Here is a 15,871-nt window from a genome sequence, read left to right on the forward strand (position 1 = left end):
ACAGTGACTAATGAACCCAAATTTTACTATAACAATAATATAATCTCCTTTGTCATATTGATCAAATTAAATACTCAAATAATTAAAAAAAAGAATACTCAAATAAAAATACAATTACTTTCACAACCCAGTTTCTAGTTGTGTGAAACCAGGATTTAAAAGGAAGCTAGCAAAATTGGTTCACTTTAAAGAACAGAGTATGACCAGCGGGCAAGCAAGAATATGAGCATTTTCAAGGACTCAAGCTACCAGTTTCAAAGACAAACTACTTTGCCAAGCATGATAACATTCCGATAGATTCATATTCCGATATACTCAAACATCATAACGCATAAATATAAGTAAAAAAAAAAACACAGCTAACAAGAACATACTGCACTTTGATGTTTGAACATTAACATGACACTTTAAGCACAACACAAGACTCCCACTTACAGAACTCGAAAACAACAGACGCCGAAAACAAACATTTGCAAGACGGTTGCCGACTACAGACATGGGTCCTAAAGGCTTGCATTAAAGACATCTAACATCATCCACTTCAACAAAAGCCTCATGAAAACGACTTACCCCAGTGACCGCTACCTGTTGAAAACCATTAGAGTAGATCATTAGTAATGGCTACAAAGATCAAGATAATGTAAATTAAATGTCCAGGAAAAGAAAAATACCTTGCAAGTAGCTTGGAACAATCAACAATCTCCATGAGAGATGGCTCTAAGAAACAACTATCAGAGTGAGCATTAGGCACCAGGATGAACAAGACACAATCGACACTTTCAACTCGGAATGGAACTGATTAACCTAACAAGTTTCAGATGAAACCGATGACCACTTTACTTTTCCTTGCCGCCTTTTCTTAACAAAAAAACAGAAAAAGGTGGCGAGGAAGGGAAAACAGAGAGAAATCCCAAGTAACAGTATATTGAGGATATTTGATTGAATGCTGGAGAAAGGAAAGGAGTTGCAAGAGAAAAAGAACACTAATTTAGTCTAAGGTCGAAAAAGAGAAACAAAGGACACTAAGAAAAAAGAACAAAAAAAGAAACCAAAGGAATTTGGGAAGAAATTTAGTAGGGGGGTCTACAGACTAGAGTACATACACTGTATCAGAAATTAGCTTAAGGACAACAACTAAACAGACATTAATCACCAAGGACTTGATATTGTAAGGTCATCCACTACCAAATCATCAGTTTGATTTCATGTCAATCCAAATATAGAAGACAATGTTTGGTACTAACGAAACCTCCCCTTCGCTTCCTATTAGCTCAAGTCATCTTCCATCCATGCTTACAACAGCCACAGATCACATACCTTGTGCCTTAAGTCAATCAGAAGTTCTCATAAACCATCTCATAAAGGAAAGCCTAGAGATTGTCAACCTACCATCGCCGAATCTTTCTCTCATATCACCACCCAAAGAAAGCTAAACCAACACATACTAACCCATGCTACCTGCTACCAACCATCTTATTCAATCTATATACAATCAAAAAAACAAACTTCAAACTTTGCAAAGCGAATTTATTTATAGGAGCTGAAGAACTCCACTCTTTTCAGTCATTGGTATTGTCAAGGTTGAAAATACGACGTAAAGCCTTTGTGGCAGATGCAGAGTCAGCACTACAAAAAAGTTCAGCACAAGAAGGGCTAAGCTCCCTGGTAGGAGATGCAGGTGCAGACTTAGCAGTTTGGTGAACATCAACAACAGGGTCAGCAGCAGGCAAATCAAGCGACACGGTCCTCTTCACCCGAAGTGAGAATTTATGTATCGGCAAAGAACTCGGCGGCGGTGAATTGGAATAAGCAGGTCCAGCCCAAAGCTCAGAGTAAACAAAACCTTCCACGGAAATCTCATCGGTAAAAGGCTTACCATTTCTAGGGGTCCTATTGCTGTTGATAGGAATAGGAGAGCTTTTCCAGGTGGGTTTGGAGTGTGTTCCATCAGCAAAAGGAGATGGTGTTTTTGGGGAAGAAGGTGAAAAGGGAGGGGAAGATGGCTGTTTGGTTGGAGTAGAATTATACTTAAATGGGGTTGGGAGCAATCCTGCTCCGGATTGAAAACTCCTGCAATTGACCCCTCTGAAATTTCTAGACGGTGGTGATGACCCAAATCTGGCAGAATCGTGTGGCTTCACCCTGCTACAGTACTGATTCCTATGGTGCCCCACCACAAGTGTCTCCATATTTTTTTTCTCTCCAATTTTGATAATAAAAAACTTCAACCCAACAAAGAAGAAGCAACCAAGTCCTTCAAAAATCCCCTAAATCCTTGTTACGAATCACTTAAGTACATAATAAAGGCGACAACTTTTGAGTACAAAATCATGCCCAGATACAAATAAGATGGTAACTAAAATCGAACTGATTTACTTCTGTGTATCACTACTGGATTCAAATAAAAAAAACCACAACGCTATAACCTGGAATCAGATAAGATCTTCATTGATCACAACCATCAGTCATCAAAACTGCAACAAAAAAAGAACGAATCTTAAATTAAAACAAAAGCAAACATAAAATTGGGGATAAATATCTCAAGAGAAACTTGGGAGTGTGAAAATCACCGGGAAAAAGGGTGTTGGCCCTTGAGACATGTTTGGGAATGAAGTAAGATCTGATATCGTTTAGATCTGAAGAGGGAGTAAAACTTTCTTCTTCTTTTTTCTTTTCCTTCTTGTTCTGGAGAAGATGATTTCATGTAAATGGGTGTTGAGTGAATCTAGTTTTTTTTCCATTTGATTTTAGGAACGTTTTTTTTTATCTATTTTTTGAGCTCAAATCATCAAAACACTACAGAAATGAGAGTGAGAGTGAGAGTGAGAGTGAGAGTGAGAGTGAGTGGGAGAGAGAGAGCAGACTTTCACGGATCTGGAATAATTTCCTCACTGTTATATTTAAATATCATCTATGTACTCTATAGCTCTTTCTTCAAATATTATCGAATTAATATTTTTTTTATAAAGTAATGATTATGAAGAGTATTTTCGTGAAGTTTTGATTAAATTGACGTCATAGTGAAAAGACACAAATTATGAAGTGCATTTTTGTGGAGTTTTATTCGAATTGTCACAATATTAAAAGGTACGGATCATGAAGTGCGTATTTACGGAGAAATCTGACACGTACAAAAATATGTATATCATGAGATGCGTATTTCATTATTCACCTTAAATTTTTGCACTCTATTATCATGAGCCTTAAATCTCATCTATTCATCCATCCCTCCCCTATAAATACACCGAATACAAACATCAAACCACACTAAAATTATTTTTACATTTTTCATTCTATCAAATTAAGTAGATTTTGATATAGTTTTTAGAAAGTAAAATTATATTATATTATATTTATTTTATATTTAATGTGCTACTCAAGTGATGTGCTACTCAAGTGATGGGCTACTCAAGTGAAAAATAAATAAAAACATTACAAACTAAATAATAAAAACAATTAAATAGAAACATTAACTACAAACGTTACAATGCAAACAATTAAATAATAAAAACATTAAGAAACAAAATAAATAAAATGTTCATAATTAAATAAAAACATTAAGAAACGAAATAAATAAAAAGTCCATAATTAAATAAAATCATTAAGTAATAAAATAAATAAAAACAAGTCTATCGATGTTTGTGTCTTGAATGTGTTTCATAGGACGGTGGTTGTCTATTTCGATGAGGATTTCTTCGTATAAGTTGCTCTTCTTCCTCACTCTTATCATCATCATAATCATCAGCAGCAACAACAACAATAGTAGCTATATTTTGTTGATGAGGGACGGATGACGATGTAACACCTCCATAGAATAGAGACCCTGGAGGTGTATGACTGACCATCCCACCATTCATAGAAAACTATGAAAACTATGAAAACATTGACATCGATGAATGTGAAAACTGAGTCGGAGGTGTCTGTGTCTCTGGTGAAGCATCACCCGCCAAATAAGCAGCATATGAAGACCACGCTGGATCTATAAGCATGGGAGTATATCCTCTAGGAGGTGTCATAAAACTCTATGGTGGTGGCATCTGAAATGGATGCGGTGGCATTGAAAATAGTTGTGGTGCCATCTGAAATAACTGCGGAATATAAACTGGTGTAGACGATGGCTGCTATGATGGTTCCAGTGTTGCAGCTGAGGACAAGCCAGAAGTGCCTGTTATCCATCCACAAGTCGGCGCACGATGATATTGTGACAGTGGACGCTTTTTTCGACGCTGATAATTGCTCATGCCTCGTGCTTTCTATGAAAGTATGAATGGTTTCTCGTTCGTGTTGAACCATTGATAATAGTAATCCTCAACCGAATAATGATCAACATAAATTGTCTCCGTACAGGGAATGCGTCCACGTCGATCCTCCCAGATTATTACCCACTCGTTGTGTTTAATCACCCAGTCAACATCTTTTTTTGCCCCGACTATCGACGTTATACATATTTTCGAGATTCCTAGGTGCTTCAAGAATAGATTGTATGAAACCAAATTGGCAGAGCACACGATCAGTAGGATGCCACTCGACAATGACATAATATATCAGAGATACCACCGCCATCCATACATCTAATGGGCCACTCAAGTAAGATGAGATGCAATGCCTCATTTCTTCAGTACAATAAGAAGCTCATTGAAACTAAAATAAATATATATAATTCTTATCAAAATAATATTCTAATTATATAATGATAATTAAAGGTAAATAATAAAATTTAAATACATACCTATGTGCCAACATTTTGATTAATGAGTAGCCAAAATTATTTCAATTCATCTGGTATATCACAATGATTTTTTCTTATACATGACCGCCAATTTAGTGTAAAAAAATTCATTATAAAAAATTCATTATATACTTAAAAATTATTTATATACGAACTCAGTATTAAAATTATCTCAACAATAACAAGAAGACTAACGGGTTTTCATGATCAAACATAAAAAGGACATGTGATACCATGCCCAGGACTGCAGAATAAGCATATATCCGCCGATAACATTTTTCTGATAATCAGTTGCCCGACATATTTCTCTATACAAAGATGCCAAAACCGTGGATCCCCAATTGAATTAGTCGGCAACTCAAAAATATTCAAGGTAACACAACCACATACAATGAACTTGATTGCGAGATTTATCGGGCATCAAGATCCATCCTATGAGTTGTAATATGCAAGCTCGGGCAAATATTTTAGCTTGTTCCTCGGAACAATCTTCGCTTAATTGTCAAACATTTGTATCCAAACATGATAATTGTATTCGACTACAGTTGAAATTAGGTGGGATGCCTCCAAGATAATCCTTACAAAAGGAATGTCAATCACCATCCGCTACACCAGAAATAACATCCCCATCTACTGAAAGTCCCAAGCGTTTGGAAATATCCTTCAGTCTAATAGTGCACTCCCCACATGAAAGATGGAATGTGTGTCTCCGGTCTCCATCTCTCAACCAGTGCAGAAATAAGGTTGGGTTCAATGTTACAATGTCCTTCATATTTCGCTATGTCACCGAATCCAAGCACGACTTAATACGACCATACACGACTCGGTCAAAAAGGGTGCTAGATCGGTAATATTTGGCGAAAATGTATCTGACAGGTAATATTTCATTGTTAGGATGATTTTTTTAGTAAAAACACATCCATCTTTTTTTTTAATTAAAATAGACCCATCAATTAATCATTTGATAATGATTAATTATCATATTATATATCCGATATTCAAACTTAAAATTTCACAAAATAATGATAAAGTTATTATTCACTAAAATCATTTGATTCGTGTATTCTTTTTATATTTAAATTTTAGGGTAAAGTATAGTAATGGTCACTGAACTTTTCTAAAGCTTTTATTTAGGTCCCCTAACTTTTAAAACTTACAATACAGTCCCCAAACATTTAATCCATTTACAATATGGTCCCCGACCGTTACACTACCGTTAGTACATTTGCAATAGGTCACTGAACTTTTCAGCCACTTGCATTTAGGTCCCCCCAACTTTTAAAACTTGCAACATATTTCTCAATTTCATTCTAAACACCAAATTCTTTTTCGATCTCGAATTTCTTTTTTCGCTTCTCTCTTCTCATTTCCAGTATAACTTTTCAGTCGGTGATGCATGGGAAATTCTAATATAACTTTGAATTATGTGGAGGTGTTGACTTGAATAAGGGTCTATTGAGAGAAGACTTGAATAAGGGTCTATTGAGAGAAAACCCGACCAAGGGACTATCGGGACCATCAACGATTCAAGGTGTAATGTTAGATACATGTCATCTCAGGTGAAGCATATATGTTCGATAAAATGCTTGTGAGAAAAAATAGGGTTAGAAATACAGAGTTGACAAATACTACTAAGATGAACTAAGTATTATTGTTGAAAGTCACTAATAAAGCTGGAATTATTTTGTACGTTTTCACCTCTCAGTCTCTTTCGCTCACATGCACTCTCTTTTTGGTTTTTGTTCTTCAATTTTCCGCCATATAAAATTGTAAACCCAAACAGTGCTCTGTCTTTTAGCTTTTTATTTACAAAAAAAGGAGGAAGAATTGCTGGAATGCAACACTGATTGCGTTTATTTCTTAGCCTCTCCCCTCACTTGTAAGAAGGTATTTATTTTCTCTTTTGGGCTATCCAGAAGTAAGCTTTTCCTCTTTCGCACTTTCCCATTTTCAACTCGCATTGTGTGTTTTTTGTTGAAATTTTTATGTTTCTGGAACTACATGTCAATGATCTGGATATTCAGTGTTAGTTTTGAACCAAAACCATCTAATTGTCTTTCTTTCTTCTTAATCAAAACTTTTAGTACTCCTTATGAAAGATATTCAGTCTATCAAAATAAAAGTGAAATAGAGTCCTAGACTAATTGTTTTTATATTCTTGTTTGGTTTTCTTTAAATCAGGGAATTGGTTGTGAGTATCGATATAGTGAAATCGTCAGGCTCAATCCGAGAGGCTGCTGATACTAGTTTACTGGGAATTGTATTAATCCGACCTGTGGTTTTCGACGTCCTGTGAGCTCGTATTCTTTTTAATAAGTTCATGTTGATTATGAGACTGATATATCGTAAACGAATTGGATTTTTTTACATGTTTTGGAAATTTTACAGTTGAATTGTATTGAATTATAGCTTTATAAGACAATTATGCATGCATGCAACTCGAAAGGCATCATGACAGGGTAGTATATTTGGAGTAACTACTTGACCATGTCATGATACCTTTCGAGTTACGAAAGAGACTGAGAGGTGAATGTGTTGTTTGGGATTTCATTATATTTGATTATCTGTTGGAAAATATTTAACAACAAGGATTAAACGAAGAAATTATTATATGTCATTTATACAAAATAATTCCAGCTTTATTAGTGACTTTCAACAATGATACTTAGTTCATCTTAGTAGTATTTGTCAACTCTGTATTTCTAACCCTATTTTTTCTCACAAGCATTTTATCGAACATATATGCTTCACCTGAGATGACATGTATCTAACATTACACCTTGAATCGTTGATGGTCCCGATAGTCCCTTGGTCGAGTCTTCTCTCAATGAACCCTTATTCAAGTCAACACCTCAACATAATTCAAAGTTATATTAGAATTTCCCATTTATTCCCGACTGAAAAGTTACCCTGGAAATGAGAAGAGAGAAGCGAAAAAGGAAATTTGAGATCGAAAAGGAATTTGGGGTTTATAATGAAATTGAAAACTGTGTTGCAAGTTTTAAAAGTTGGGGGACCTAAATGCAAGTTCCTGAAAAGTTTAGTGACCATATTACAAACGTACTAACGACAGTGTAACGGTCGGGGACCATATTGCAAACAGACTAAATGTCGGGTGACTGTATTGTAAGTTTTAAAAGTTGGGGGACCTAAATGAAAGCTTTAGAAAAGTTCAGTAACCATTACTATACTTTACCCTAAATTTTATTTTCTTTATTTTTATTTAAACGTTAAAGTGCAATTAATAATAATATGAAAATAATTCAATTAAGTTAATAATAATGGAATTAAATTATCAAATTAAAAAATATAGATTTTAAAAAAAATGAAAATAGAGAAATTAAATTTTAAATGTACAAAAATATAAAATTTAAGAATGTAAACTAAATTACACAAACCGAACGATCCCAATAATTAAGAAAATTATTATTATCCGTTGAAATATTGAATTTGAACACCGCGTATACTAAAGATATGAACGTTCACTGACAAATGAAAAAAATATTTTTAACAGCTATTGTAAAACTTCTCAAAATATTTATATGATCATCTAGTTTGAAAATAATTAAGTGATAAGTAAAGTAATTAATGTAGTTAGCAACACAACTTACAATTAATATCGTCATTTGATCTGTAATCATATTTCCATTTCGATAAGTATTAAAAATACTTATTGAATCTAGGTGGTTAAATGTCATATTCAGAAATCCTTTTATGTTAAAACGTATTAAAATTATGTTTTGAAATAAACTTTTGCTTTCAAAACCAAATTATTTTCATTTTTAAGTTTGGAAATTAATTTCTTATATTTGGAACTCATGGTCTCAATCCCAAATACAACACATTTTAAGCATATTGTAACTCATCAAAAGAACATGAATTTAATTCATTTAAGTTAGAAGATACCTCAAATTCTTCTTCATTGGCCATGAGGAATAGGTTGACTACTTCTTAATCATCATTGGAGTCATCTTCATCACTCCAAGCTGCAACAAATGCCTTCTTCTTAGATGATCCCTTCTTTCTTATAAGGGAAAATCATACTTGTAATGCTTCGTTCTTTGACAATTGAAGCACACCAGGGGACTCTTCTTTTTGGTTGATTCATGCTTCTCTTCCTTGGAAGTCATGAATCTCTTTAACTCTTTGAAGACCTTGGCCATCTCATTTTCTTTTTTATCATCGTCTTCAACCACCTCATCACTTGAATCTTAATAGCTTTCATTGGTGGATTTGAAGGCAATGCATGCCTCCTTCTTCTTTTTGTTTTTCTTTTCTTCACCTTCTTCCTCTTCCTTCACCATCAACTCATGAGTGAGAAGAGAACCAATTAGCTCATCGAGACTGAGAGACTTTAGGTCTCTAGCTTCGATAATAGTCGTCTTCTTCGATTGCCAAATCTTTGGAAGAGAGTACATCATCTTCCTCACAAGCTTCTCATTAGAGATTACTTCTCTAAATCCCTTTTGACCATTGACAATCATGGTAAATTTATCCATCATAGCTTTGATGTCTCCATCGGGTTTCATCTTGAAGTTCTCGTAGCTATGGTTGAGAAGACTTATCTTTGTTTCCCTCACTTAGTCGGTTCCTTCATGAGTGACTTGGAGCTTATCCCAAATCTCTTTGGAATTATAACAAGATGAGATTCTTCCATATTCATCTGGACCTAGAGCACACAAAAAAATGTGCATAGCCTTAGTATTAGGCTGAAACTTTTTCTTTTCATCATTACTCCAATCGTCATACTCACTGAGTGGAGTGGAATAACCCTTAATGATTGAGTTCCAAGCTCCTAGATCCTAGGCTTGAATAAAGAACTTCATCTTATTCTTCCAATAGGTATAATTTGCTCCATTGAAGAAGGATGACTTGTTGACCGGTTGTGAATCTACAATATGTGAATCTTCAATGTAATAGACACCGAAGGTTGAAGCCATTTCTTTATTCGTTACGTTGGGAATCGATAGAGCTTCTTTGAGGATCGTCTCAAGGATGTGAAGCCTTCTAACGAGTCAAGCTCTGATACCAATTGTTGGGATTTGCAGAAGCTCGAATCGATAACTGGAATGGTTTACAAAGAGGGTTGGGATCGGTTTTTATGTTCAGTAAGTAAGGAGATTGAAAAATAAAGAATTGCACAGTGATTTATAGTGGTTCGACTTCTCAACCACTATGAACCACTATAAATCACTGTGCAATTCCCAACCAAGAGGGTTGGGATCGGTTTTTATGTTCTTTATTTTTCAAAGACAAAGAGATAACATTTACAAACTCCCTAGTTTCATGGGCTAAACTAGAACATTTCTCTAGCTTTTCACGGGCTCAGCTAGAACCAAACCCTTTTACAATGAAAGGAAATGTAAACAAGAAAACCTCTCTAAGGTAGGTGTTTACAAGAATTAAGCTCACAAGAATAAAATGTTTACAAAAGAAAGATTAAATAAGAATGAAAAACTATTCTCTTGTGTTTGATTGCTTGGATAGGTGTTCTATATATTCTTCAAGTGTCATCAGCTTGTTTTTATAGCTTGAAATGAGTTTGAAGTCGTATCTAGCCGTTGGGGATGATTTGGAGCCGTTGGGGTTTAATATTCTGCAAAATAAGGTTGTCCAGAACAGGAAGTATCGATACTCCATTATGGGGTATTGGTACTACCTTTGTTAAATTCAAATTAACTAGCCGTTGGATCCTTGTAGTATCGATACTGCCTAAGAGGTATCGGTACTACTTTGCACTATGGTATCGATACCATTGCATGGTATCGGTACCAATTTTGTATTCTGGAATTTGAGCCTTCATGGTAGTATCGGTACTACCTTGATGGTATCGGTACTACCTTTTTATATGGTATCGATACTACATGAACAATATCGACACCGTTCATGTGGTATCGATATTGAAAAGAACAATATCGGTACTACTTGTAATTTTTGCTCAATTCCACTTTAAATGAACTTTGAATTATTTTTTAAATCTTTTGAAAACTTTGAATAAATTCAATTCAAGTCTAAAAACATTTTGCCTTAATTTGTTATATCGAAACATAGTTCTACAATTTCCCCCTTTTTGATATAACAAAACATTTGAAAAACTGTTTTTTGCAAAACTCTCCCTTAATAAAATGTTTAATGTAAACGATATCAGTTGTTACCAATTGTTGGAAAATATATGAAAAATGTTTAGCTCTCCTTTTTTCATTAAGAAATTGAATTTTTCAAACCATACTTCTCCCCCTTTTTGTTATATCAAAAATAATTCAATCTTTAAAGTTCTAAAATAACATTGGAGAGTAAGTGATAAATTTGAAAATTAAAAATCATTTGAAAAATCAAAGCCCCACTCAATAAGTGCATTTCCAAACAAAATTTAGCTTTAAAAACTTGACACTTAAAAAAAATTGAATTTCAATAAAGAATAACAAACTTGTTAGTAGCACATGAAATTCAATGTATCCAAGACTAAACTACTCTATGCAATACTAATTATGGAAATTAAGTGCATATGCATAAAGTTTTCTAAAAATGTTATGCATTTGAAAATTTTGATATCAGTAGTTAGAGAGATATCAATTTCATTTAAACCACATGCATAAACATTCAAATTTAGGTCAAAAATTAAAATTTATAAAACTAAATTATTTTAAAAATTGATATCAATTTTTAGAGAGATATTATTTGCATTTAAAATCAATTTTGACCAAAATACCTTATGATGAACTAAAATTTATGAAAAAACATTAAAACCTTAAAATGATCATCATAACTTCTCTTTAACATACATGACATGAAAAAAACAAAAACATAATTATTTAAGATCAAAACTCATGCATGCATAAACCAAAATGAGCAACCAAATAATTAAAATCAAAAGTATTAAGCTTAAAGGTTACTCATTCCTTTTTCATTCCTTTTTCATGTGTGGCTAGAGCATTTGAATATCTTCATTTTCATCACCATTGCTCCCACACACCTATAAGAGACATTCATTTTGATTTTGGTATCCAAATTGCTTTGGATCCTTGAACGTTAGTTTCACTACCCCTTGTTTCCTTGGGAACCCATACTTGTCTAATTTTAAAAGATTTTATTTTCTTTATGGGACAAGTATGTTCCAAATGACCATGAAAATGTTAATGTGAGCATTTTGCCATTTTTAAACATAATGTTTTGTTTTTAGAAATTAATTCTTTTTCTTTTGTTAAGCTTTCAAGCTTAACTTTTAAATCAAAATTTTCTTTTTCTAAAACATTGCTTTTGACTTTTGAAAGCTCTAAATTATTTTGTAAAATTTCATTTTGATTTTGAACTTTTTCTTTTAAAACCAAATTATTTTCATTTTTAAGTTTTGAAATTAGTTTCTTATATTTGGAACTCATGGTCTCAAATCCCAAATACAACACATTATAAGCATCTTGTAACTCATCAAAAGACCATGAATTTAATTCATTTGAGTTAGAATATACCTCGAATTCTTCTTCATTGGCCATGAGGCATAGGTTGACTACTTCTTCATCATCATTGGAGTCATCTTCATCACTCCAAGCTGCAACAAATGCATTCTTCTTAGATGATCCCTTCTTTCTTAGAAGGGCATAATCATACTTGACATGCCCCGTTCTTTGACAATTGAAGCACACTGAGGGACTCTTCTTTTTGGTTGATTCATGTTTCACTTCCTTGGAAGTCATTAATCTCTTTAACTCTTTAAAGAGCTTGGCCATCTCATCTTCTTGTTTATCATTGTCTTCATCTATCTCATCACATGAATCTTGATAGCTTTCATTGGTGGATTTGAAGGCAATGCCTACCTCTTTCTTCTTCTTGTTTTTCTTTTCTTCACCTTCTTCATCTTCCTTCACCATCAACTCATGAGTGAGAAGAGAACCAATTAGCTCGTCGAGAGTGAGAGACTTTAGGTCTATAGCTTCGATAAAAGTCATATTCTTCGATTGCCAAGTCTTTGGAAGAGAGTACATCATCTTCCTCACAAACTTATCAATAGGGATTACTTCTCCAAATCCCTTTTGACCGTTGACAATCACGGAAAATCTATTCGTCATAGCTTTGGATTCTCCATCGGGTTTCATCTTGAAGTTCTTGTAGCTTTGGTTGAGAAGACTTATCTTTGTTTCCCTCACTTCGTCGGTTCCTTCATGAGTGACTTGGAGATTATCCCAAATCTCTTTGGCATTGGAACAAGATGAGATTCTTCCATATTCATCTGGACCTAGAGCACAAAAGATAATGTGCATAGCTTTAACATTAGGCTGTAACTTTTTTCTTCATTACTCTAATCGTGGTACTCACCGACTGGAGTGAAGTAACCCTTCCTGATTGAGTTCCAAGCTCCTAGATCGTAAGCTTGAATAAAAAAACTTCATCTTATTCTTCCAATAGGCATAATTTGCTCCATTGAAGAAGGGTGGCTTGTTGACCGATTGTGAATCTACAATATATGAATCTTTAATGTAATAGGCACCGGAGGTTGAAGCCATTTCTTTGTCGGTAATATTGGGAATTGATAGAGCTTCTTTGAGGATCGTCTCAAGGATTTAAAGCCTTCTAAGGAGTTAAGCTTCGATACCAATTGTTGGGATGTACGGAAGAAATTGACAACTGGAATGGTTTGCAAATAGGGTTAGGATCAATTTTTGTGTTTAGAGAGTAAGGAGATTGAAAAATAAAGAATTGAACAGCTATTTATAGTGGTTCGACTTCTCAACCAAGTCTACATCCACTACCTTAGCTTCTCACCAAGGATTTTCTAACAAATTCACTAATTTGTTATTTATTTTTCAATGGCAAAGAGATAATCTTTACAAACTCCCTAGATTTTCACAGGATAAACTAGAACTTTTTCCTAGATTTTCACGGGCTCAGCTAGAACCAAAACCCCTTTACAATGAAAGGAAATATAAATATGAAAACCTCTCTAAGGTAGGTATTTACAAGAATTAAGATCACAAGAACAAAATATTTACAAGAGAAAAATGAAATAAGAATGAAAAACTCTTCTCTTGTGTTTGATTGCTTGGATAGGTGTTCTATATATTCTTGAAGTGTTCTCGGCTTGTTTTTATAGCTTGAAATGAGTTTGAAGTCATATCTAGCCGTTGGGGATGTTTTGGAGCCGTTGGGATTAATTTTCTACAAAATAAGGTTATCTTGAACATGAAGTATATGTACTCCACTATGGGGTATCGACACTACCTTTGTTAAATTCAAATTAACTAGTTGTTGCTAGTTGTTGGAGGCTTTTAGTATCGATACTGCCTAAGGGGTATCGATACTACTTTGTACTATGGTATCGATACCCTTGCATGGTATCTATACCAATTTTTCATTCTAGAATTTGAGCCTTCATTGTAGTATCGGTACTACCTTGATGGTATCGGTACTACCTTTCTCTATGGTATCGATACTACATGAACAATATCAGTACCGTTTATGTGGTATTGATACTGCAAAGAACAATATCGGTACTACTTGTAATTTTTCTCAATTTCACTTTAATGGACTTTGAATTTTTTTTGAAATCTTTTGAAAACTTTGAATAAATTCAATTCAGGTCCAAAAACATTTTGCTTTAATTTGTTATATCGAAACATAGTTCTACAACCTTACTCCCGATGGCAAGCTTTAGTGCGTCACTGTCCTTCTGAAGGGTGATGTGATCGACTAAGGGGAGACCATTGAGATGGCGATGGAGCTAGAGAGACCCACCTAGGAACTCTTTCTAATGGAGTTTAGGGAGATATACATTGAGAATCCCATACCGATGATTTGAGGGATCAATTCTTGCACCTGGCACAGGGTGACAGGATTGTACTGGAGTATGAGAAGGAGTTTCTAAGGTTAAGTAAGTATACACCAGAGCTCATTTAAACGGAGGCTTACCGTTGTCAGAGGTTCAAGGAGGTCCTCCACCTGGATATTCAGACTCAGTTGGTAATCAATCCTTCTCATATTTTTGTGGACTTGACTCGTCAGGCTAAGGTAGTTAAGAGAATTATGCTAAAGAAAGCTCAGATGGTGAGCAACTCAACATGTTAGAGTCAGAGGGCTCCAGAGATTGCTAGTGTAACACCCCTAACCTGTATCCGACCCGAATACGAGTTTGAGGTGCCACATTGACTTTTCAAACTGTTTTCTTTTACAAAATAACTGACAATTCAAGTTCATATTGAAAACTGAATAACTTATAGTGAATACAATCATATAGTTTTATAAAACTGATCAGAGCATATTCTACTAAATCTTTAATTACATGTCAACTAAAATCAATATTATAAAATACATATGATATAAGTCTTTTCTGATCTGATTTTTTTGGAAAGAATAAGCTAATATGGCTTGCTTAACTTCAATCCCTTTTCATCTTCTCAGAACCTACGTGTGAAACATTCACACGCTAAGTCATTGACTTAGTGAGACATAATAAAACGTATAATGGAAACTTAAATACTTAACAATACAAAAACATATCATATCATCATATCATATCATTCATATAATATTATATATAACAAAATGCATACATACACATATATTATCATTATCATCATCAATAATCTTATCATTATCATTAATCTTATTATCATATAATCTTATACTTATCATTTACACAAAGCATATAATACATTGCACCAAAAATAACACATAACATCACATACACTTTATTTATACTATGTCTTTTAATAGCCCATGTACACTTCTGAGAACTAAAGATATGTGAGTACATAGAGGTTGTTCACATATTTTGTCACCACAGCTCATATAAGGTCCCACTAGGGGCATATAAAATTTGTAACACCCATATTCAATATACAGTGACATATACGAATACAAATGTCACATTACTTAAAATATGGTATACTCGTTTTGAAAATCCTTTTTCTTTTTGTTTCAAACTTTATTTCACATAATTAACATCATAAATATAGTTTCATTAAAACATAATACAAACTATTTTTGTTATATTTGATTACATGCCAAACAGGTTCAAAAAGGGTTATTAAAATCCTGATGTTACTGGCGAGTCAAACTTAGTAGATGATGTATGCTGCTACAGCTTCACTCCTTACTGGATGATTATCAGTTGTTACCTACACGTGGAAATACACATGATAAGTATATCTT

At 33.9% G+C, this 15,871-nt stretch overlaps 1 protein-coding gene across 1 annotated transcript; it reads right to left on the reverse strand.

Annotated features, from left to right (window-relative positions):
• Positions 1-339: 339 nt before the first annotated feature.
• Positions 340-2,792, reverse strand: LOC120136770. Its single transcript, XM_039152735.1, has 3 exons — positions 2,571-2,792; positions 672-2,474; positions 340-585 (listed from the first exon to the last, which is right to left on the reverse strand). Exon 2 carries the CDS (start codon positions 2,187-2,189, stop codon positions 1,560-1,562), a length of 630 nt encoding a protein of 209 aa, XP_039008666.1. The 5' UTR covers positions 2,190-2,474; positions 2,571-2,792; the 3' UTR covers positions 340-585; positions 672-1,559.
• Positions 2,793-15,871: the final 13,079 nt, after the last annotated feature.

Source organism: Hibiscus syriacus, unplaced genomic scaffold, assembly GCF_006381635.1.
Source record: "Hibiscus syriacus cultivar Baekdansim isolate YM2019G1 unplaced genomic scaffold, ASM638163v2 tig00110637_pilon, whole genome shotgun sequence".
In the NCBI taxonomy this organism is placed as follows: Eukaryota; Viridiplantae; Streptophyta; class Magnoliopsida; order Malvales; family Malvaceae; genus Hibiscus; species Hibiscus syriacus.

Excerpts from the sequence above, each read along its gene's own strand:
- LOC120136770 (XM_039152735.1), bottom strand. The coding sequence starts at position 2,189 with ATGGAGACACTTGTGGTGGGGCACCATAGGAATCAGTACTGTAGCAGG.